This window comes from Accipiter gentilis, chromosome 5, assembly GCF_929443795.1.
Source record: "Accipiter gentilis chromosome 5, bAccGen1.1, whole genome shotgun sequence".
Classification (NCBI taxonomy): Eukaryota; Metazoa; Chordata; class Aves; order Accipitriformes; family Accipitridae; genus Astur; species Astur gentilis.
Window position 1 is genome coordinate 10,202,756 of NC_064884.1, and position 25,220 is coordinate 10,227,975.

Consider the following 25,220-nt stretch of genomic DNA (forward strand, 5'->3'; position numbering starts at 1 on the left):
ACCGCTGCGATGGAGAATACTTTACCGATTTCACCAGGGAAGAAGCACCTCTGTCGCAAGCCACCTCCGCCAGCCTGGCAGAGGGGAGCAGGGCTGCAGATGCAGCTAGTCCAGGCGGGGCCGGGTGGTTCCTGGGCGGTTCCCATCCCACCCCACACCCCTCCTGGCACTACAAAAGGCAACGGCAGTGGCAGCAGGTACCAGCGAGGGAGCAGCGCCAAGCACGGCAGGTAAAAGGGGGGTAAGAGGGACAGGGAGTGTCGCTGGAAGTATGAGGCAGATGTTAGCCGTCTTCCACCCTTCCATCTGCAATGCTTTTAACGCCCTGGGGGCTCGGTTACCTCTGTGGTGCGTTGGGTCCCGGCTGCTGGTTATTGCTGCGAGGCGCGAGGGAGGGATGCGAGGTGGTCTGGTGGGGGTCCTGCTGGCAGCGGAGGGTCCGAGGGACAGAGCCAGGAAGTCGCTGAGGGTCCCTTCAGTTAAACTTGACAGTCCAAGTCCGGTCGGCAGCAAGGGGGACTGTGGTAACACCAGGTTGCTCACCTGAAGGTCTGCACCTGCCTTTCCAGGTAATAAACACAAGACCTGGGCCGGAGGTGTCAGGAAAGTAGTGATATACAGACCCGGGACAGGAGAGGAGCTGGGCAGCGGCATGACCAGGCAATGGGAGGTCTCCGAAGATGAACGACGCGGGGGCAGTGACCTCTCCTGGTGCAGGCTGCCTCATACAAGCCTCTGATACTCGATTTCAAAGCAAACTTACTCTTTTCCTTACTCCGACAGGTAAGGCTAAAGAAACGGTCACTGGTAAATTCTTGGCAGAGGGCAAAGCACCAAGGGGATTGGACCACAAGAAGATACGTGCTCATGCAGTTACACAGAGTTCCCTGCCACGTTACTCTTGAATATGCTACTTAAGGGGCTGAACAGGTTTTGGACAGGTCGGACTTACCTGGTGGTTGTGCGCCAGGATGAAAGACGTAGAACCCGAGTCCCAGGCACCAGTTACAAAAGTGCATTTCAGATTATGCAGCGGAAAGATGCTACTGCAAAGGTTGTTCACTACCTGCCTGGGGGGGGGGGGGGGGAAGGAATAAAAAAGAAAGAAGAAAAAAAAAAAATCACTCAGACTATCTGAATCTATAATGACCTGAAATGAGTAGCGTCCTTCATATCATTCCCCAACACCATCTTTTAGCATTGTCTCTTGAAAATAGTAAAGAAACAAGATATTTTTTTTTTTTTATGTAGATAAAAAGGGATTCATGGATACAACTAATGAAACAATTTCTGTACTTGCAAGTAAACTAGGATTTATTTTTTTTTAAGGGTATTCATTAATATAGAGCATATTATGATGATGGATTTTACATTTCTTTTCTCCAGGATGAGAATCCTTACCAGAACCCTTCATTTCTACTTCATTTCTTTCTTACTTAGTAGAGCAAATGGATTCCTCACTCTGAGAACACCTACAGCCTATGCCTTCCCATTTTATAACTACTCCTACTTAAACCTCTCTTCTGTATCAGAAGCACAAGCTCCAAAAATGGCAAGAGCTCTCAATTTCTCACATAATGTAATTGAAAAAATAACCAAGAGAGACTTGGAAGGTTTTGACGCACTGGAAGTTTTAGACCTTTCATACAATCAGATTAAGGACATCGAACCTGGTGCATTTGAGAGCCTGCTCAGCCTTGTTTCTGTGAATTTATCATTTAACGATAAGAAGCTTCTTGTACCAGGTCTTCCACCCCACCTGAAGCGCTTACCCACTAGCAAAGCCTCAGGGTCTTTGCGGCTTTCCAAGTACTTTGACAAACCCTCAGAGGCTGCTCTGGAGCCTTCTGTATCTGCCGAGGAGCTGCCACATTTGGGAGGGCCATCCATCCTGCAAAATGTTAATCCGAGGCTCAGACGAAGTACAGAGAATCTTCTTCGAAGACCAGAGAAAAATGTAACAGTCTCTCCAACAGCCACATTAAAGCCCGATTTCTGTGGAGCACCAATAAACGGGATACTCAATCTGTCAAACAGCAAACTCTCCGAGGAAGAGCTGATGTTAAAACTGGATCCAGATCTCTGCCAAGCTCAGCTGGATGGTATTTTGGAGCTTGACATTAGTCACAGTGACCTGGAAATGGATCTTCTGTCGCTGTTCATCCTGTTTATGCCAATGAAAAACCTGCAGTCTGTTGATGCCAGTTACAACAAATTAACAATTAACATTCTAGATGTTGAGGCGATCTGTAACTTCCCATTCAGCAAGCTTTTGTTTTTAAATATTAGCAACAATCCCATAAACAGCTTGGATACACTGTGTCTCCCATCAACCATCAAGGTAATTGATTTGTCCTTCACCAACATAAGTCAAATACCCCCAAATTTTGCTAAAAAGATGTCTGACTTACAAAACATGTATGTTCAAGGAAATCACTTCATATATACTGTACGGCCAGAAACCACTAATGCAGCTCCAAAATTTCCCCCTGGATCTGTACATATTAATGCCATTTCATTTGTCAGAAACCAGGCTGGTACACCCATTGAAAGCCTTCCGAAGAAAGTGAAACACCTGAAAATGTCCAACTGCTCCATTGTAGAACTGCCAGAGTGGTTTGCTGGCACAATGGAAGAATTATTATTTTTGGATCTCAGCAGCAACCGGATTTCTGTGCTTCCCGTCTTACCTGCCTCCCTGCAGCATCTCGACATAAGCAACAGCGATATTAAAATAATACCGCCTAGTTTTAAATCTGTCTCCAACTTAACAATATTTAATATTCAAAATAATAAAATTACAGATATGCATCCCGAGTATTTCCCATCGACTTTAACAAAATGCGATATTAGTAAAAATAAGTTGAACATGTTGTCATTGACTGATGCCCTGGAGAAACTCGAACATCTTAATGTTTCTGGAAACTTAATCACCAGACTGGAACCTGCCAGCCACCTTTCCGCGCTCGCTAATCTGGACAGCAGTCACAACCTCATTTCAGAACTCCCCGATCACTTTGGGAAATCTCTTCCAATCCTGAAATATTTTAATTTATCAGGGAATAAGATCTCCTTTCTACAGCATGGCTCTCTCCCAGCTTCTCTGATCGAGTTAGACATTAGCGACAATGCCATTACTACCATAGTGGAGGACACTTTTGGCCAGTTAACGAGTTTGAGTGTTTTGACTGTTCAAGGTAAACATTTTTTTTGTAACTGTGATTTGTACTGGTTCGTGAATGTCTATATCCACAACCCTCATCTGCAGATAAATGGCAAAGGAAACCTCAGGTGCAGCTTTCCGCCAGACAGAAGGGGCTTGTTGGTGGAGAGCAGCAACCTCACGCTTCTGCACTGTTCCCTGGGCATCCAGATGGCTATTACAGCTTGCGTTGCCATCCTGGTTGTTTTGGTGTTAACCGGCTTATGCTGGCAGTTCGATGGGCTGTGGTACGTGAGAATGGGTTGGTACTGGTGTATGGCGAAGAGGAAGCAGTACGAGAAGAGGCCAGAAAACAAGCCCTTTGACGTCTTCATTTCATACAGCGAAGAAGACGCAAACTGGACAAAAGAGAATCTACTGGAAAAACTGGAAACTGATGGATTCAAGATATGTTACCATGAGAGGGATTTCAAACCGGGGCATCCAGTACTGGGTAACATTTTTTACTGCATAGAAAACAGCCATAAAGTCCTTTTTGTTCTCTCTCCCAGTTTTGTGAACAGCTGCTGGTGTCAGTACGAACTGTATTTTGCTGAACACCGGGTCCTGAATGAAAATCAGGATTCCCTCATCATGATTGTGCTGGAAGACCTCCCGCCCAACAGCGTGCCACAGAAGTTCAGCAAACTCAGGAAACTGCTGAAGAGGAAAACCTACTTGAAGTGGAGCCCTGAGGAGCACAAACAGAAAATGTTCTGGCATCAGCTAGCAGCTGTCTTAAAAACAACCAACGAACCACTTGTGAGAGCAGAAAATGGATCTGCTCAGGATATGTATGAGATGGAATGAGGTACGAGAATGTGTAAAAGTTGTGCCTAGAAAGTCTGTAGTCAAATAAAAGCTTTTCTGTGTTTACCCCCTGCAAAGGCTGCTGTGTTGCAATGGGGGTTTGTCACAAATCAGTCCCAGGAGAGGTTACTAGCGGGTTTGTAGCAAGCGTGTTATTCCGTCCAATAAAAGAATCCATTATCCAAAGGGCTGAGACCCAAGCAATGATGAACAGCCTTTTCTTCCTGGGTGCTCAATTTTCTTCAGCTGTTTCCAGCATTTCTTAAAATGCTGTGGATGTCACCTGAAAGGAAGAAGAGCTTGAGTCACACTGCATGTCCTAACTGTCTTTTTCAGATCATTGCAGTGAAAAGTGATGTCATTCAAAAGTAAGGTTGTAGTTCAGATTCTCAATTCTAGTACAGCTTAAGGTGGGAACACATACTGTGCACACGTAACAAAAACGCAAACCATGACAGTGCACAGGCAACAGCTTCTTTCTGTGGTTTAGCAAGACAAGATTAAAGATTTACTTAATGTAGCCATCTGAGAGATGCAATTGCACATCCATGCTGCTACATTATTTGGTTTCAGTAACTGGTAGAAGAGATCAGACATTAAAATCTTTTATAATTACAGATGAACATATACAACCAGACAAAAAAGAGCCAGCTGAGCATGTCAGTCTCCACTGTTAAATAATTGGTGTGAGCTGTATTTAAATGCTGTTATCATAAATCTCTGAAGAATAAGCAAAAAAGTTCTGTATATTATTATTTAGACTTAGGAAATTGTCACTTGACACAATCACCCTGACTCATTTCAAATGAAGTCAGTGCTATCTCCGCATAGCCCTTGTCATCACCTACTGCCACTTAATAATTTTATTTATTGCATCTGAAAAAAATAAAAAAATTCAGCTGATCTAATTTTCACATTCAAGGATAATCAACAGACTGTGACGGAAAATACAAACCAGGTAAGAACCATCATTTAGCATAGCACGATCTGGACTTGCTGATAAGATGAGCAAACCCAAACAACTTACCAGCAGAAGATCACAGACCCAGGAAGGCAGAATGTCTATGTACAGCACAAGAGACAGCACATTTGAAACACATGGTCTGAAAAGGAATTAGCTCTGCTGTGACAAAATAAGACTAATACCAACTATTTGTTGCCGAAAGGGGAAACATGAAACAAACATAAGGAGATACCAGCAAATAAAACTCTTCTGCAATGTCTTTTGGAAAGGAAAAGATCCAGCTAGAGCAGTACATGGTTTTCACCCTCCCTTTGCTGCTTCTGAGTAAAAAGGAAAAACCCCACACTGCAGCATGTAGCATCTTTGATTCTTGGAACCAAGGTTCAGGGACAGCTTTTGTAATGAATGAAAGCATTTTTCTAATGCTAAACATAAACTAATTTTACATAGGAATTGACAACGACCTGTTGTCAGTATTTATTAGCACATACTTAATGATGTTTTTAAGTCAATTTGACAGTACTGATTAAACTTCAGGATACTGTACTTGGTATACCCATGAAGCACCATGCTTTGAGTTGACAATAACCAAAGAGCTATTCAAACCAAAGGAATCTGCACCAATCACACCAGAGGACAGAATCAGTGCTCGCAAACCCCGGAAGCGCTTTGAAATTGCCTCTTCCCCCTTTGTCCCATGGTGCTGACTCTCCGTTTTTCCACCAGTGCAAATTATGAGAAACAGAGTAGGACTTATGCTCCTCTACCACCTCCATTTACGGAGAGATCTCTTTGCACTCTGTGCAAACCCACCTTTCACCAGAAAGCACGAGGAGTCATGTAGGCCAACTGTCATGAAAACAGAATTGTTTTCCTCTTCTTTAGATTGCTGTCAGCCTGGCAGCCAAGCTAACTGGTGAAAGAGAGAGCTGGGACCTTTTTCCTCATGTGCAGCACAAGCAGGATTGCTTACCAGCACTCAGTGGCAGGACCATTTATGTAATCCTCCATCCACCTGTGGCAATGGTGCAAATACACTCCTCTTCAACACTTAAAAAAAAATTTAAAAAAACAACATTCAAAACAGACAGAAGGCAAACCTAGAAAATATCCCTAGGAATCCACTGTAATCCCTGCAAGACTATTCTATTAATTTAAGATACTACACTTCCTGCCTCATCTCTGTTTCCATCGTGAACATCTCACTTTGCTCTCTGTAGCCCTGCTTTACTACCTCATGGAATAAGGTGAAGAGATAACGGTGCTCAACCCTTGCAGCTCAGAAGTCCCTTTACTTTTTATTCCCTGTGCTGCAGGTGGAGGGGTACTGAAGATTATATGGGGGATAATTTTCACAGCTTTCCGAACAAGTGACAAATGATATACCTAAACCATACATACCATAAAATACCACAAGATACCACAAAATTATTAGCCACTGATCGTTCTTGACTATCATCTGTCTGATTTTTGCATCTTGCCCTCCCCAGCTTGTTGAAGCCTCACTGGTAAGGCAGACTGGCTCTGTGACTTAGGGGCGGGGGGGGGGGGGGGGGGGGGGGAAGTATGCCACCTTACAGAAATCTCTCTTATATCTAGTCTAAAAAGTTCTGAGGTAGTGCCCAACTATTGAATATTCTTTAGCAACTTCTTGAGGTTTTGTAGATATTGTTTAAAATTATTTGGCATTAGCAGCTTTTAGGTTTTATAGATCTAAAGGATAAAAAAAAATACAATACTGCAGGCCACCAGCTGAAAAAGTCGTCACCATAAAGCAAGATCTATGACTTAAAAAGACTGTGAATTATAAAATCTTTCAAATATTTTGGTCATGTAAACAACCAGAAGTCACTTGTTAGTGAGATCAGGCCCAAGTAATTCATCAGCTGTTACCCTAATAAGCTTCTTTAGGCTTTCTTTGAGACCGCTCCTTATTTAATGAAATACGCTGGTCAAACCATTAGCAGTACACCTAACACCACAAACTCAGATTTTCAATAACAAAGCGTAAACAGTCCTCGGGCCAAATATCGTGACAGCGGCCAACACTGGCAACTTCAAAAGAAGCTGAAAAGCACTCTGAAAACATATGTTGGATAACATGTTCTAAAATTTTACATATATTCCAAAACATGTTGGCATCAACTGTCAGGACCCTGATACTCGTATTACCCACGTGAAGCACTTGTTAAACCTTCCTAGTTTTTTCTAAACAGTCCTGCAGCAATGAGGTACACAGTGTATGTACAGCCAGTAAGGAAAATACAGCACTTTATGGGTTTTGGATTTGCCACCTTTCATATTCATGAGACGCTTTCTTGTTCTTGTGTTACGGTCTGCACTAACTACAGACCTACATTTTCTAAACCATTCAGTATTCACATAATTTTATTGCTCACTCTCTTACCCATCTCCTCTCTTCACATACATTTTCCAGCACTCTGTTGCTTCCTCTCTCAATCAGATTGCTGTTTTTTTAATCTCGCAGTCACGGTGGTTCTGTGCTCAGCAGAGGAGGGTTCTGATACAAGAGGGCTAAAGAAAAAAAGAAAAGTTATAGTCCAGAAGAGGCTAAACCAATTATTTAATCATATGATAATTGATTACTTTGGTTTATGATTCGCTTCAAAGAAATTGTACCTACATATTTTCAAAATCCAATCTCTATTTACTACATCCATAAACCTCCCCCCCAAACGGTTCTTTAGTGCGATTTACAATTTAAATCAGATTTTGTTCCTACTGCAGATTAAAAGGCGTTGCACTTTCCTATGTGACACTATAAACATATTAACACACTGGTTGTATTAAGAATACAACTGGCACCAGGAGTTAACAGAAGAGCAACATTACAAAGTGCTCTGAAGGGACTTCAGTTCTTTGTCTCAATAATAGATCACATAAAGGCAATAAAACCTTCTTCTGTCCTAAAGCTGTACCCTTCTTGCTTTACTCCCACATGAATACTCAATGCAAATTACTTTTATGAGTAAGGCGCGAGGGATTTAATCTTCTATTATGTGATCCAAACCAAAAGCACAGTAGGAGTCGTACATACGTGCAGCAAACCCCCAAACTGCTTAATGTTAAAACCAGTCGTAATGCGCATCTTCAACTCCCTTAAATTACATACAGGACCCCATCTTGCAACCACTTTTGGGGTCCTGCCCTATACTCCTTATGACCTGAAACCGTAATTGCTGCTAAGAATGTACAATATGAGACAAAATGACAGGATCCCATGTATTTTTTCCCTCCAAATTAGTATGCTTTGTACTGAAAAGAAACGCAAAGACAGAAAAACGAAACAAGACAGATCTTTTAGTTATCTTTTGTAATTACTTTAGTAAGAACCATGTTATTCGTTTATAGAGAAAAATATCTGGGCAGAGAGAAAAGACTTATGGAAATAATTTCAATTTTACATTTGTATTAGAAAGTTGTTCACATCCATTTTATTGCAAGAAAGCTGTCTTGAATTATTCAAAATTAATTCAAATTCAGAGTGTTAAACAAAGAACAGTGTTCATAATGTAATAGTCTTCCGGGAAAATCTTGAAAATAGTTTAGTTAACAAATAGCCTAAACCAATAACTCACAGCAATGATATGAATGCTTTTTTTCCTAAAATAACAAATCATCTTTCCATCACTGTAATTTTGCTAAAGATGTGGCATTTTCCTATAATGAGGCACCAAAAGTCTGTGGCACAATTATTTCGGAGATACTAAGGCTCTGCTGAAGTCCGTAGAAGTTGAAAGGTGATTGCCTGTTTTGAAAAGATCTGGCCACTTAAAGTGATAATTGTCAGGAATTTAAATGCCTCCGGATCATTCCATTTTATAAGGAATTCCCACAACACGTGACACAACACAAATAGTTGGATTTATAAAAAAATATTTAACTTCTGTTATTTGCTCACTATGTAGACCAACAGATAAAGTTTATAAGTAGACGATTATTAATCTTTAAATCAAACTGATGTTAGGCTTCTTTAGAAAACCTCAAAAACTTGTAGTCATCTTGTCATGTGGTCATTCTGTTTTTAAAAATGTTAATAGCTGTCATTTCTACCTGTCAAGAATATCACAGCCGAATCCCAATTCCCGCTTTTATACAAAGTCATAAAAAAAGCAACCAGCAACACTACTCTCTGTGTAACAGCTTACGAATTAGAAAATTCCAGAGATGACTACATTACTAATAGTGTATCGGTACTATAATATTGCAAAATTCATCTTTATCCTCAAGTAAAACCTATAATTACGTATTGCACAGTTATTTCTATCAGATGTAAAATACTTCTCCAAATATATTATTTTGGGATACATAATGCCACCGATCCCTGAAATAAATGTACAGTGGAAATTTATATATATATACACACTTCAGAGATTTATTACAGTGCCACAACATTTTTCAAAAGTCCTTCCCCAGTGGCAATATAATGGTGTTTGTAAAATGCCCTGTCCTGCTTTAGGAAGCCTAGGCTGAAATCCTGAACTTCCAGCTGAATTTCATGGAAAACTTGCCATTTACCTCAACGGAACCAGGACTTCACCCTGCGCATAGAAAGGACTCCTGCTATCACCAACGCTTGCTACAACAAAATACCACCGATTCTTTCAACCTCCTGCAACAGGGAGAGTTTAAACTTAAGTATCGCAATACTGAGCATCCTCCCAATTTTTCCTTCTTGAAAATACGGCAAATATGCTATTTAACAGGTAATACTTCTGGCGCAGCCTCAGATGGTTCTCTGAGATACTCTGCCTCGTGACATAATGAATCGCATAGTTACAGTGCTTTTTTTTACTTGTCCAGCAGTAAGATTTAGTAATAAAAACACCGTCATGTAACAATTCCAAGTACAAATCTAAAATAGTGCCCTTTTTGACTTGCCACAGAAGTTCAAGAAAGCGTCGCACAAGTAATATGCTAGTATTCACTTAAAATGCAAATAGCTAGATATTAACAGTAGTGGCATTTTTCTTAATTGGCAGCAGTACAGCAAAACTGTATCATTGAGTTTAGAATAATCGTTAGCAAAAGCAAAGAAGGGGACCCACTGGATCAGCTAGATCAGAACCCTTTCCTAGGGTTACACCGAGGGCACTGGTATCTGCTTAGTTGAAGCACTATCATAGTCTCGCGCCAAGTCGTTGGTGGTGTGATAATGCATGGCAATGTAGGACTTGGCAAACCCAAAAGTTGAGTTCACGGGCTGTAAGCTATTTGGGGTGCTCACTTCCTGAGAAGGGCTGCTGTTATAGATACTGTAATAGGGCTCGATTCGAGTGTTCATGGGGGTTGAGCTGCTCTGTGCATAGTGCTGATGCCCGACAGAAGCCTTGGGACTCAGCACGCTTTCCTTGGAGTGACTAGGACCACAGGCTTGGTCCATAACCTTTTTCTGAGGTTTTGGAGACAACATGTACGCTGAATTGGTCTCGTGGTGGGATGACTTGTTCCTGTTGACTTCCAGGCTGCCTTTGCCCATGGCCCGAAGCCTCGTCTTCTGCTTGCAGCAGAAAAAGACAAGGGCTACGTACTGCAGGCACCAGAGGACTCGTCTCCGAAGTCCGGCACTGTTGCGGGAATATATAAAAGGATTCAATCCAGATTTGAAAAAAATGAGGGTAAACCCACAAAGCTCAAACTGGTAGAGAACAAAGCCACCGCTGCTGGACAGCATGTCCTGCACCAAAGAGATGCCCAGGGGCAGGCAGCAAACCAAGACGGAGAGCACGATGACAACGCACGTCACCACTGCCCTGGAGTCTTTGGCTGTAGACAGGTTGACCGCCGACACCAGCTGGAGCCGGCCAGCAGCAGCGGCCGGCGGCTGGCCGAGGTGCTTGCCGTAGCCATGCGTCTGGACGTGCTGCGGCTTGCTGTAGCTCTGGTTCCTGTACAAGGCGGGCACGGCGCTCTGTGGAGCCGGGGGCCCCGCAAAGGGCTGCGGTCTGGAGGTGTCCACGGCCACCACGGGCGGGCGCTTCCTCACCTGGGCGTTCCTCCGCAGGGCCTGGGCAATCATGACATAGGAGACGGACACGACGGCCACGCAGCAGATGAAGTCGGTGACGTAGAGGTAGAGGATGATCTTGCCCTCGCCGCTGGCGAAGCTGGACATGGGCAGGCAGAGGCGGGAGCCGTGGGTTTTCAGGGTGGCCAGGGTGGCCAGGGTGAAGCTGGTGGCCCACAGGAGCAGGGTGAGGAGAAGAGTGCAGGGGAAGGAGGCGGCGCGGTGCGGCTGCTTCCCCAGCACCATGCGCAGCCGGTGCAGGGCGATGACTGCCACCGTCTTGAGCGACATGATGATGAAGCCCGAGCTGGTGAGGTGGAAGGTGAAGCAGAAGGCGCCCGGGACGCCTCGGGCCGAGTCGAAGAAGAGGACAAAGGCGAACATGGGGGCGGCCGCCCCGCAGATGAAGAGATCGCAGAAGGAGAGGTTGAGGATCATGAAGTCGAAGTCGGTCCTGAATTTCCTGAGGGCCGGGTCGAAGAAGGACAGGAGAACGATGAGGTTGCCGTAGGAGCCCAAGCAGAAGACGAGGGCCAGCAGGGAGGCGCAGGCCGCCAGGGTGGCGGCGTGGGTCCCCTCCCGCAGCTCCCCGGGGCCGGCGCTGCCGTTCCCGCCCAGCGGCAGCAGCGGCGCCAGCGAGGCGCCCGGGGGTTCCTCCTCGCCCCCCACCGGCAGCAGCCGCCCCGACGCGTTCATCTCCGCCCGCCGCCTGACCGCGGCTGCGGCCGAGGCGGGCCCGCGCCGGGGGCGGCCCGCCCGCAGCACGCACGCCGCCGCCGCCGCTCCCTCAGGGCTGCCCCCGACATGGCGCCGCCCGCCCCGCCATGGCGCCCGCCCGCCTCAGCGGCCGCTGCGCCCGGGCCCGGCCCCTTCCCCGCGCTCGGCGCGGGCCCCGGAGCCCCGGCAGGCGCTTGCCGGGCTGGCGGCGCTGGAAGTCGGGGCCGACGCGTGGCGGGAGCAGGGACGGGGCCCGCCGCGCACGCAGCCCGGCACCCCGACAGCTGCAGGGACAGACCCGCGGCCCCCCCGCCCCCATCTCCCCCCCACAGCGCCGGGTGAAGCGCTGGTGCAGCCTGCCGGCAAGAGCTGCTGCGGGGAACGGTGTTTGCGAGGCGGTGACGGGGGGGGGGGGGGGGCTGCAGCGCAAGGTGCAGGCGCCCCCCCCCCCCCCCCCCCGGCCCGGGCTTCCTAATGCGCCGCGGGGGCTGCAGCTGCGTTTCCAGCTGGGCGAGCGGCAGTGGCACAAAGCCCGAGCTCCGTGCGCAAGCAGCTGCCTTTGGCGCAAGGCGCTGCAGCAACAGCGACTTTTGATCCGTTGCTGCCCACGGTTTCCACCGAGTCTCTCCCCATTAACTTCCAGCAGCTGTCCAAGGGTCCCAGGCCCTGCCCAGCCTCATACAGAAGCACCGTCAGGAGCCCTTCCTCCTCCGTGGGCACCCACAGCATCAGCCCCGGGCCGGGCAGAGCAAAGCTGGCTACGTGGCCAGGGACACGGCCGAGGCTTACCCCTGAAGCTTCACGAAGCAGAGAAGTCATCAGTCGGAGGTTTTACTACAAGCCGTGTCACAGCCATGCCCTGACCCAGGATACCAAGTCAACAGCTGGGCACTCAAGGCTTTGAGGTCCCTCCATCTTGACTTAAACACCAACACAACACCTGCCCCAACCCAAAACCCATCGATCATCAAAACTGAAGGCAGTTTTGCACATTATGTCTTACCCTGCTTGCACTTTGGCATTACTTTCCCGAGCAAACTCATCGGGGTAGGGACATGCTTTGTGTTTGCTTGTCTGCGCCCAGAATCTAAGGCAAAGGATCTTCTGTATTCCCAGAAGGGAAATCAGTATTATTTCTTTATCTGTTTACTGCCACCTACTCTCATCACAAATACCATAGTTGCCATTTAAAGTGATGGAGAGTGTTGGGTGTCTGAGCACTTAAAGGGATCATTTTGAAATACTTACATGGGCTTGACAATAAAGACAGGCTCAGCTCGCATTCTCTGAGCCAGCCCAGGCTGTCACAGGCAGACACACCTGAGGGACCTCAATGTCACACACTGGAAATGCAGTTGGAAGAAATACAAGTCCAGCCAGGTGAAGCGCAAAAGTGCTATGAAAATACAGCAGACCCAATATTTCCGACTTATGCATGGGCACTTGTCTTATACTGTACATTTCTACATGCTCATGATATACATATATATTAATATGTATATTGGCTTAATAAAATCTTCCCCTACCTCCAGCAATCATGCAGAAGTGCAGTGATGCTTTGTAGAACCCTCAAGACAGCGATGAGAGTGCTAGGTTGACATCTGAAAGCTTGTCAGTATTACCTGCTCGTTTATTTTCCAACTCATTTCTTTCTAAAACTAAGAGCAATTTTTTTAGTAAACCTATGACTCACAACAGCAGCCCAGCCTATGAGCCTTGCATGCTAAACACACTTCCAGTTGGCAATCACTCTGGATTTGTTATCAGGAGCTGCTGCAGGGAAATGCCAGCAGCTGTCAGAGCAGGCTGCAACAGTGCATTGCAACCTGGGCACCTAGGTCAGGTGTGTTTTGCCTTTTGTTCTTAAACTAGTTGCATACAGGATGGAGAAGGTCCAAAAACTGAAACATGATGTCCATGGTTTCCTATGGCTTCAAGCTATGTTCTCTCTCAGCTTGGCTATCACTTCTATTTCCACTCTTACTTATATTCTTGTTCTCCAGTCATGGTTAATTTGAATTCTGTGGGTGAATCCTGGCCCTATTGAGTATGAGTTGTTTTTTCATTGACAAGCTGGGATCTCCCTCCTTGAATTTTCTTATTTATAAACATCAGAGAGTGCCGAATTGCGTGATTAAACAAGACTGACAAAATATCAGCCTAATGCAAGAGTGAATTACTTCAAAGTGATTAATGCTGAGGAAACACCTATGATTGTTCTCTTCATGTGAAACTAATGTGCACACAATATGCACATCCTTTCAGATCGGGTAATGCACCACACTTCAGTTGTAAGCAAGATGCTGCATAAAAACTGACCTTAGTTTCACACTATGTCTAAACCCCGACTCCACATTAGGCTATGACAATCAGAAACATAGGAGTAGTAACACATTTTGCAAAACAGGAGTCCTTTAAGAAGTTGGGAAGGTCTACATAATTCCAGGTGTTATTTGGTCAAATGCTCAGCCTTGGATGACCACAGTTAAGACTACTTAATTTCCTATAATTACTAGATTAGCAGGTGGAAGCACACATGCAGACATAAGGTTGCATATGTCTAATGGCATTGTTTTTAGCAAGGTTGTGGGGTTTAAAGGAGTTAGCAAGACTGAGACTCTGATCTGTTATGTGCTTTTGAAACCCCTACCTGAGATACTGAAAAATGGATTTAGCAGTCAAAACTGTAAGACTTGGGCCCTACAGAAGATTAGCTATTTTCAAACTAGTTATGTGCAAAATAGCAAAAGAAAAGTCTGCATTTTTCTATTAGTAATAGGTTTAGATTGTCACTAATTTCATTGCAGGCCCATGAGGAGCAAGGGTGGTTTTTGGTTTTAAGATGTTTTACCCCTCCATAGTTATTAACCGTAGTTTGAAATCACAACCCCAGTAACTTTTGCAGTACCTTGCACGAGGTACCAGGATATTAACTCTTTCTTTGCAGAACTCAAGCCTTTCCATAAACTAATTCATTAAAAAAACCCAGAGCTCTCTAGTACTATCAAGACTCTCAAACATTGTTCAGTCTTGGAGTTCCTACTGCATAAGGAGCAATTGTATTCTCAAGACATTTTTTACAGCAGTGTCAAGTTTTGCAGATACTTAGCACAAGAAACTGGAAATTACTTTCAATTGTGGAAACCTGCCCACATCTCAGCCTAAGAACAGTACCTTATCATTTTAACAAAAAGAGTTGTAGAGGAAGGAAGCTGGAATAATTAAAGGGGAAATCAATCCAGAAAAAATAAAAATAAAAGCCAGGAGAGAATAAATAAAAGCTTTTAAGTGATACTCTTAACAGAACTCTTTCTGGGTGAATTCATCTAGGCTTCCACCTAGAATTATCGCTAATCTGACTATACTTACTGCTAAAACAGGTTTATTGGGTTTACTGCTGTTTTTCCTAAGTACACCGATCAGAAATGATTGCATCTCATGCTTCCTAGTACCCCTCACTATTTCCCAAGGAAAGTGGGTGTTCAGCTCCACCTCTAGCAGCAAAATTTGCTCGGGTAATTTGTACAAAATACCTGCAGCAGGGAGGGTGCCAAGAGCCCAAGCCGGGAAAGCAGGCTGAATTTCCACAAGCTGTTTCTGGAAAAAGTAATTTGATCTAGAATTACAAAAGGATCATGGCCAGGAAGGGTCCCCTCTCCTTTTCACCTGTTGAAAAAGTCGCCTTGTTAGGATGCAGCTAATTCCTCCAAGCACTGCGTTCTAATCCATCAGCAATCAAAGATAATTTTGCTAATAATCTTTGTAGGCAACAGTCTAAGCTTTTATCTGTGCTGAGAGAACTTTTGATTCAAGACTGCTTTACTAAGTCACTCTCCTTCCCAGGGAGCGAATACTAACCTTTTTTTTCCCCTCTCACCTCACGGACTTTACCTTCTAAATATCTCTTAATAGCTCTGAGAGAGACCTGTTGACCAAGAAAGAGAAAAAACCCTCAGTGCCAACCAATTACAATTTGCTTGTAATGTGTGTGCATTGCCTTAAACAGCCTAACAATATTCTTCATCTTCCACACAGTTTAATTTTCTTCTGTAATCAAACCTCCAATTTCTTGCAGGAGACTGTGACGTTACTGCTGTCCTAGTGCCCCAGGTACCTTGTTGGATTAACCACCATAAAACTCCCTCTCTGGACCATGGTTACCTCTAGCCTACAGAAGTCTGGATCAGGTTCAGGTGAAATTCTCTCCATCTTACTGGGAATCCAGTTGTCTAAAGCCTGTGCAGCAGCAATATGACTATCTACAACAAGTATTTTGTCATGGGGAAATCCAAAGAAGTTGCCTTCCAGTTACTGCACAATGCCAGTGAGAATGTAAAACAAATGAGCTAGAAATTCACAGTGGAGTTAATGTTATAATCTTGCAAGGACAATGGCCAGCCAAAGCTTTCTACTGGTAAGTTGGTATTTTCTCCTTTTTATATCTTACCAGACCATTGTGTTTTCCACAGCACAGGGGAAAAGGAAGCTCGAGTCTCTGCTGCAGGATTCCAGGAAGCCTGAAGCTGTGGAAGAAAGTGCGAGACTGAACAGAGTGTGGGAGATGCTGGGGATGCCTAACTGTGAAAAACTGACAGGAGACATCATCCATGTGTACCGAGCACAGAACTCCCAGCAGCCTAGTAAAGAAGTAAAAAGGAAGAGAGGGCAGATACCTGGACATAAAAGGAATATTATCATAATATACCCCAGAAATAGTGACTTTCATACCTTTTCCTCTTTCATTTAAGAAAAAAAATATCCATATTCAGATTAGCTCAATTTGTTAACACAATCCATCAATGTCCAGTCTGTGGTGCCACCCAAAAGCACAAGTTAGTCTTATTCACCGACTTGATAATTTTCTTATACTTTTTTATCAAAATAAGCATCATGTCTCTGCTGTGATTTCAGCAAGTTTTCACATGCACAAATATACCCACTTGGTTATGGAAATATGGGAGATCATTCCACTTAATACTCTAGCAAGATAGTCACTAAACAATAAGTCACTGCAACTAGAGCAAAAAAACCCCCAAAACCCAAAACAATGCCACCACCACAAAAACAACAACAAAAAAACAAACACAAAAAAACCCCCCCAAACCACCCCAAAAACCAAAACAACAGACGATTTCTGCCTTGCATCACTGCCATTCTTTGGTGCTTCAAACAGTGGTGGTCACTGAGATTAGTTGTGCAGACTGACATGTGATCACTAAGGCTATCAAGGCTACCAAAACATCTCCAAGATATTTTTCCATCTCCCTTACTGTTCAAGGGGAAAAATTCTCTCTTCTCATGCTAGAAATGTCTCCCTCTCCAGACTGAGGTATTGCAGTTGTTTCATCTCTAAGGCTTTAGGGAAGAGACAGCATAACACATCAAAGTGATGGAAAGCTCAGAACTCATTACATACGTATATTGCTTGGGGAAAGTTAAGGAATAGAAGTAGCAATGGAGTTGCAGTATTTGATGAAGAACTCACAATTATTCCTACATTCTCAGAATAGGAGATTAACAATCTTCCACCCACAAAAAGTCAATTAGTACAAGTTTGTTCACACTACCACAGATATGTTTTATCCTATAGAGTAACTATTCAAAGTACAGTTCTATTTTCTGGGCGATCTTTTTAGATGAAGTAATTTATTGCTGATTTATAAACAGCTGTTGTGAATTAATACCACCTACTTATTTGCTATTGTAGCTCTCACTACAGAATGATTCTCTACAGAGCACTGGATCCTCAACACTGCAACCAATTCCAGCTACACTTTGTCTATAGATATGTAAGAAAAGAAACTCCCCACTACAGTAAAAAGCAGCAGAACTGGACCCTATAGTTAGTTGCCCTTAGCTTAGGCAAAATGGCACACATAATATCTGCTCCATCAGTTAATCAGCACACACATACTTTAAAGATGATCCTCTGCAGGAAATACTTCCCATTACTTTTAAAGATTTTTTTAAGTCTATCAGCAAAACGCCCTCCATTTCAAACTAGTTTCTCCAATTTTTAAGTGTACTCCTCAGAAGTTAGTAAGTTTTCTGGCAAGCCTCAACAGGTACAAGATATTTTTACATAAATATAAGAGCTAGTTTCCCAACCCTCAGAACAAGATCTTCAATTATCCTTAAATGTTGCCTTAACTCACTGCTAAATCCTACAATAAACACATGCCTCATACAAAAAGCTTAAAGGCACAGTAAATAACCTGAAGTTATAGTCTCAAAATAAGAAATTTCTGCTTTAGAAATACAAAAAATGCAGATGTTACAAACAGTCCATTTATTGGGTCTTAAACTACGTACACAATTGAAATAATAATTTTGGCACTACGCTATACAGTGGTTACATCTGTGTGCTGACACTCATTAAATACTGCACCAGGAACACTGCTGTGCTTTGAAGTTTGGAATGAGTCACACACTCAGCAGGTAGATCACTTGAAATGTATCAGTGCTCCTGTAGGGTTGCATGAAAGTGGAAACACGCACCAGTTTATGGATTATTTCAGTGTACCTCACATTCTATGAGCTTATCACACCAAAATATGTGATGTCAGCATTTAGAGATGGCCACAAGTGTTGCATTAAAATCTGAATGAGACATAGTAATAATGATACAAGAAAACCAAAACAAAACCTCTGCTTCTCAGACATGAAGAGATATTCTGTTAAAGAAAATAATTTAAAAAACTAATAATGGCATTTGATTTGATACAAAAGCCAGAACTACTACCATATTAACATCTAAGTATGAATCTTTACAAATTAATCTCACAATGGTGTTATGTAAAAGGTTGCAAACTGTACAATGTTTTGTCAATGCAATGCCTCTACAATTTATACAGTCTTTTACAACTATGTAACACATATTAAACATGTTGTTAAATAGCCAATAGATACCAGTCTCTGAACAAAGCTGCAGGCAAAAAAATACAGAGCTTCCACAATCTTCGAACAAGATATGCTTGCTCAAACAGTGACAATCTTTATGAGAATACGCTGTTAAAAATAGTCAGCCATTCAGTGCCTTTTCACACTGTGCATACATTTCATTCTGTGAATTCACGTATCACTTGATAGTCCATAATTTCATATCTGTGGGCTCTAATTATGTGGAAACACCCATAGTCCTTCACCATTAAAAATATGCAGATAATCATAGATTTTTACTCCACACATGGTCAAGCTATCTATGAAGACCTGGCCAGGCAGTAAGAGCTTTCACTCCCCATGTTTTGTCCTGCCATCATCTATACTGCACAGAGAAAAATCAGCTATTTACATTTTGACAAGGAAGATACAAAAAGGCAATCCTGCCCTGAGGTGGACTGAATGATACAGAGCCCGTCACCTGATGGGCACTCAAATCCAAGTAGTGAAAAATAAACTCTGAGAAAGATAGGTTCCTGGTATTGTATGCTGACTAGGTAACAAGTTGCATCAACAGAATTGGAGAGCTTCACTGAGAATATTCAGGCTTGCAGCACACTCTGGTTCTGCATATCTTTGATGTCAGAAACAGCTGGGAAGAAGGGTCAGAAAAAGAGGATAAGAAACGTGCAGTGTAAGTCACCATGTGCAAGAAAGCAGAAACAAGACTGATGTGTAACGCAGGCCAATGAGAAGGGTCTTGCAGTAAACTCACAATCAGGCTCTGCAAGCGCAGTTAGAAGACTGTGGGGTTCCCACAGCTGCTCCCTGGGGAGGTGAAATGCTTTTTGAATAGAACCAGGTCTTTATGTTTGTATTTAAAAGTGGCTTTGATTAGGCATCAGGACTTCCAACACAGTTTTCTACATGATAAATTTCTTTGAGTTTCCTTTATTTTGCAGAAAGGTTCCTATATCCTCATTTCTCCAGGAAAAACCTGAAAACAAAGAAAGAAAGAATTCAAAACAGGATTATTGCTTCATGCTATTAACACAGAACAAAATGAAAATATGAACTAAAACTTCTCTTGGAATACTGTCAACAAAACATCACAATACAACAGAGATCAGAATCTTGTAGCGTAACAGAGAAACTCTAGGAATGGATTAACTCTTTAGGGACATGCCTGCGTGAAGAGACCTGATAGCAAAGCCATAATGTGGAAGAGGGAAGAATCTGGGAGAAGTCACTCCCCATCATGAGATGTAGATGATCTACTGGACTGGGTGGTAGGCTTAAGTCCTCAGAGGCAAAAAGCATTAAGTACCTTGCCTTTAGTCAAACTGTCAGGCATTAAACTGGCAGAAAATGGGAGGAAAGGAACATCAATATTCAAGAAAACAAGTCTAAGTGTCTTGGCAAAACACTAATGTAATACAGGGACACACAAAAAGATAGACAATATTTAACCAAAATAAATCTGTTCTTGAACAGTCCACTAGAGGTGCAAGGGACTTGTATGTGGCTGTAGCATTTTCCCTGTGGTTAGGGATTCCTCCCTACTCTCTGCTAGACTGGAGAGCTAGAGTAGATTTTGTAAGACTGACATTTCTGTCAATTTATTTCAAAACAAATAATCTTACCTATCTATGCATAATAGCATGGTGAAACCAAGAGGTCAGTAAGCACTAGTAGCTGGTCATCTGTGAACTGCTGTTTATGCTCCTGCCAGTTGTCGTGATGGGTCCTCCGGAAATTTGACAGCGTTTTTTTCACAGTCATCTGCATAGCAGACAATCAGTATTGCTCTGTATCAGTTATGGATTTAAGCTCCATGACAAAACAAACGTTGAATACAACAAAAATAACTGCTGAGTAGAGCAAAGTGTTCGAGCAGTTGCAAAAGTTAGAAGGGCTCTGGGGAATTCAGCCCAGTTGCCCAGTATTTTAATTTTTACAATTCTGGTTAGTCTTTTGACCAGTGTCACGCCTCCAACATTCTTATAAAAAGGATTTTTTGACCTACAATTCTGAGTTTGAAAAAATGAATAGATTCTTATAAAGTATAAGTGAATGCTTTTCCCCTTTTTCTATTCCTTGGGTATTTCAAACCAATAGCTTGGGTCTCAAAACATAAGAGTTAATGAATCACATAAGGTGCATAGAAGAAACAAATCAGAGGAAAAATACCTTCTGTTATTAAAATAATTATCATTAAATTAACAAAAGTTCAGTTCAGTTTCTTGATTCAGTAAAGCACACCATAGCAAAGTTTGTTAAATCTATGGAATTCTTCAGCCATAAGCTCACTACTCCGGTTAAAACAGCAAAGGTCAACAAAACCAAATAGAGCAAAAAAATAGAGTTAAAGGTAACTACTTCATTAAAAATTTGTTTCTAGGGCTGCTTATAAAACCTTGTTTTAAACATTTCAGAGTGATTTTTTGGTTCAGGTTGGTATTTTCTAGAATGGCATGCACAAAAGTGACATTTTTAATTAAAAAATATTATTTCCTCATTATAGAATTCTTTCAGCTTTCAGTTTGCGCTTTAAATTTGAAAGCAAGAACAGAACTACCACAAAAAATACTTAAAAGCAGTCCATGACTTAAAATGTATTTGGAACCATTTAATAAAAAGCAGCAGAAACTAAGTTTCTTAATAGGTTCTTATTTTTTTCTAGGAAAGGGGAACTAAGAATGCGTCAAGCATATTTTAGATATGCTATATTGAATAGAAAAACAATGTTAAGTATTTTTACCTCAATAGGCTGAGGATCATTAAGATGGGCACTGAGATCCATCAAGAGCTGTGGCATCCAGGTGGGTACGTCATACGGACTTGACAAAATACATGCACTAAGTCCTAGTACACCAGCATGGCGTTTAACCAAGTCTGCAATTGCAGGACATTAATTTACATTTAGCAAGGTGCAACCGTCTTCTCCAAAACATTCCTCAATGACACAGTCAAACTTAAAACTGGTTATCAGTGAAAATAAGGCTATTTTTAACTGATGGGAATGACTGAAGAGAGTCTATATATTAACCAGAGATGATCTAGAGTAACATACTAAACTGAGTTTTGACCCTGAATAAACAAAAACCAAAACAAAACCAAAAACCGAACACACAAAACCAAACCCCTGCCACAGTAGAGAGATCTCTAGCTTCTACAGAAAACCAGATAGTTCTACAGACCATATAGTCAAATAAATTCACACAAGTGCATGGATCTCCAAATTGCTTCTGCTTTCCTACACAGAATCATAGATTCATTCTCTGATTCTATCTTTCACTTCTAGTGGAAGAATGTGTAAAAAAACCATTAATCTGCAACTGCTGTATACTTTTAAACATTTCAAATTACCTTCCTTCTCTCAAAGAATCTTTCTCTCTACTCAATAAATAGCTCATGAACTACATCTCCACTGTTCCCTATTTCTGCCCTCAGACAATATGGAAACCCAGTCCTTCTGGGTCAAGTGAATGTGACTCAGATGCACTAAGTGTTTGGTCAGAAGTCAAAGCTCCTAACTAAGGGGGTTTTTTTGTTCCGTTTTGTTCCGTGTGTGTGTGTGTATGTTGGGTTGGGTTGGAGTGGGGTTTTTTTTTAGAATAAAAACCCACACTGCTAACAAATAGAAGGTAAAGAGCAAAACCATGTTGTGGCAGCTAAGGAAGTTTATTCACTGACGAAATAGCTATCCCTCATCATCTGCATTCTTAACTATGTGAACTGTGCACATGGGAAATGGAGAAGTCTCTTCAGTGTTAATTCTGGAAAAGTAAGAAATTAGTTCAACATAGGAATACATCATAAAAAACATTATTTGCTCTTTTGGTAGTAGTGTGTTCTTATTCATCATTTACGGTGTAAATCAAATTCTCGAAGCGCTTGACAAGGATTAGGATCTGCACTACATACAGAGAAACAGACAATAAGGTACATAAGGACAAGCGATTTGCCATTATGGTTCATGAATGCTTAGGAAGCAAAAAACATTTTCATGGGCAACAGGCCTTATGTTTCTCTGGGTATATGTTAATTTTCTAAATATTGCTTCACCACAGGACAAATCCTATTCCATCTGGAATTCTTGCAGAACAAGCATTTGAGTGTAGCAAAAAATTATTTATTTCTTCCTAACCTGCTATCAACATGTATGGTTTTAGTCTCTGAAGCAATTTTCTTACCACCAGAAGGAATCGTATCCACCACTGAACCCAGGTCTCGCTTTCGTTTTTTCGGTAACCTCATCTTGCACAGCTGTTCAAAATGGGTCTGCATGGGCCCATCCATAGTGAGAAAATTGCACTGTAGCAGACCACTTAGTGTGGTAGCAGCCATTTCTCTCACCTACAAACAGAGATAGTACATACCACAATTACTAAGCACACATGCACTGCAAGAAAGAGGTATTTATGCTATTCCTATCCTTTTAAGCACATCCAGCTAGGCCAAGTTACCAAACTGCCCAAGAAAAGTCTTTAGAGTATTATTCTGTTTTCTCATAAACTACTACTAGTTTACTATATATGGCTCTTAGCAAATTAATAAACATAGTACTATTGTAATATAGAACTACGTTCACATAATTTGTCATAAAGTGACCTACTACTCAAGCAATACTGTAATTTAACTCCACCGTCAAGACATATATATCACAGACTAGATTAGCTTTAGAAAGCTTAAAAACACTTTGAATGAGAACAAGATGTGGTACCCCAAATAATCAACCCGCATTACAAAATTTGTAATAGTCTCTGTATTAACATCAGTTTTACCAAGGGAAAAAAAAAAAAGTACGTTCAAAAGCATTTAGTTTTCCCCCTCAAATGTGGGGACATTAGAATTGACAAAAGCTGAAGAGCTTTTCCAAGAGAAGGTGGAAGGTATGTTCATGAGACAAAGCTGATTCTGTTCTACCTGTAGCACAAGAATTCTTTGAGAGATACAACAGATGCTGGATTAATAAGCAATGACAACTAACTTCAGTGGTTTATGGTCAACAATGCAGTTCTATAATGCTCCAGTGTTTTTTACTTTCTTGTCCTGAGTACCAGTTCTTTTCACTACATGAATAAAAACAAAATTCCAGATTGGAAAAATATTCTTCTCTTCGGTAACACAGAAACCCCAAAGAACAAGGAGTTTTCACCTACTTGCCAAAACACTCAAAATATAGACCTCCTTTTCCATTCCTTTTAAAACAGCCACAACACATTGTTAGTGGATTACAAGTAGAGACAATGCAGTCACTTGCTTTTAAAAGCACGTATAACCCATCAGTATTAGTCATTTATCTCATCTACTCAAATCTCCTAAAACCATAAAGTTATAGAACTGTAAGACCACATCTAAACTGCAGTCCCTCCAAAACTCGCTTCCACTTTCAATAATTACAGGCTGACAAAAACCTCCCAACATTTACAAACCTGAAAACCAAATCGACTTGATGAAACGCTGACAGCAGTCACCAGATTTTGGTAAGTACATACTGTTACACATAACTGTAAACGGAACATTTGTCTATCTGGAGTATAAACACCTACCAACGCTCTGAATCCAGTGCAGCAGATTATAATAAATTATATCCTTGAACATAATGTTCTGAACCTCCACAAAGCAATAAGTATAGGTGCAAGTGCTGCAATAATTAAATGTAGTAAGTTAACAATAAGCTCCCGAGACTTCACTTAATTCTATTTAAATTTCTACAACGTATTGTTCAAACGTGATCTATTTTGTTAATAGCATAAAGAAGTACAAAGTGAAAGTCTGCCAGTATTGTTTATTAGCAATTTGTGAGTCTCTTAAGAGCTAAGCTATTAAATGAAACATGATGTGCTAATGTAAGACCCAGAATAGAAAGAAGCTTGGCTGTAAAGTGAGCAAGCTCCCAAGTGAACTGTACTCATTTACATCACTATTCACTGTACTAAAACCACTTTCTTTTCTAAATTAATAATCTAACTAAAAGGAACACTTTGCTGCAAGGAGCACCTAGAAGCAAAGCTTTTAAAATCATACATTAACAAGCTAATCATCTGACACTAAATAATTTACAGATCATCATACTCACATGATGACTTACAGAACATAAAAACTACAGAGGAGTAGCAGAGGAATACTCTTCCAATCAAGTATGGGGATTGGTGGTTTGGGTTGGGTTTTTTTGGTCAGAATTGACTGACCAAGATCTACAAAACTGTAACAGTATCAGAACAAAAACACTCAACAGCATAAGCGAAACCTAACTGTGTACTTACAAGGGACTACCTATACAAAGAGAAAATATTCCCATTACTGTAATACTGCAGTGTAATATGAAAAATGTTCATCAAGACATGAGTGCTATGTATTCTGTACACTGATCTGTAAAAATATAAACATATGAAGCATCTATCCAGATAGCTTTCTAGATCAAATTATGGCTGAGAAAACTGTGAAAAAGATGCTTTCAGATTAACTAGGCTATCACTTTTACCATAACTGCAGGCTGAATACAGCCATATTCACTTTTCCTCTACTTCTGACAGTAAATAGAATTATTTAGTGCAAAACATGCTTTCCCAAACTCAAATCATTCCTGCAGCGCTCTCCAACTGCCTTAAATG

General features: G+C 42.0%; 3 protein-coding genes across 8 annotated transcripts in view; 1 reads left to right on the forward strand and 2 right to left on the reverse strand.

Moving 5' to 3' along the window:
• The first annotated feature begins 9 nt into the window (after positions 1-9).
• Positions 10-4,347, forward strand: LOC126038153 (toll-like receptor 2). Of its 2 annotated transcripts, XM_049799427.1 has the most exons (3): positions 173-230; positions 570-783; positions 1,387-4,347. In XM_049799427.1, exon 3 carries the CDS (start codon positions 1,388-1,390, stop codon positions 4,010-4,012), a length of 2,625 nt encoding a protein of 874 aa, XP_049655384.1. In that variant the 5' UTR covers positions 173-230; positions 570-783; position 1,387; the 3' UTR covers positions 4,013-4,347. The 2 variants fall into 2 exon arrangements, with proteins under 2 accessions (XP_049655382.1, XP_049655384.1); XM_049799425.1 differs by lacking the exon at positions 570-783 and having other exon boundaries at positions 10-230.
• Positions 4,348-7,492: 3,145 nt separating this feature from the next.
• The window catches only part of PSME4 (proteasome activator subunit 4), an 81,059-nt gene continuing 63,331 nt past the window's right edge, over positions 7,493-25,220 (reverse strand). For 3 of the 5 annotated variants that reach the window (XM_049799423.1, XM_049799422.1, XM_049799424.1), the window contains 4 exons: positions 22,797-22,959; positions 21,362-21,495; positions 20,244-20,382; positions 17,990-19,597 (listed from right to left, as the gene is read on the reverse strand). In XM_049799423.1, coding sequence (XP_049655380.1) covers positions 20,248-20,382; positions 21,362-21,495; positions 22,797-22,959 — 432 coding nt within the window. In that variant the 3' untranslated portion in view covers positions 17,990-19,597; positions 20,244-20,247. Of the gene's footprint in view, positions 7,512-16,220; positions 16,245-17,989; positions 19,598-20,243; positions 20,383-21,361; positions 21,496-22,796; positions 22,960-25,220 lie in introns of those variants that run through there. The other 2 variants (XR_007505932.1, XR_007505931.1) reach the window with 2 other exon arrangements.
• GPR75 (G protein-coupled receptor 75) lies at positions 8,427-11,710 on the reverse strand. The gene has a single exon (XM_049799428.1). The coding sequence runs from the start codon at positions 11,698-11,700 to the stop codon at positions 10,078-10,080; it is 1,623 nt and encodes a 540-aa protein (XP_049655385.1). The 5' UTR covers positions 11,701-11,710; the 3' UTR covers positions 8,427-10,077.

Coding starts and splice junctions, on each gene's coding strand:
- LOC126038153 (XM_049799425.1), top strand. CDS start 10: ATGGAGAATACTTTACCGATTTCACCAGGGAAGAAGCACCTCTGTCGC. Junction 231..1,386: donor AGCAGCGCCAAGCACGGCAG/GTAAAAGGGGGG, acceptor TCTTTTCTCCAG/GATGAGAATCCTTACCAGAA.
- GPR75 (XM_049799428.1), bottom strand. CDS start 11,700: ATGAACGCGTCGGGGCGGCTGCTGCCGGTGGGGGGCGAGGAGGAACCC.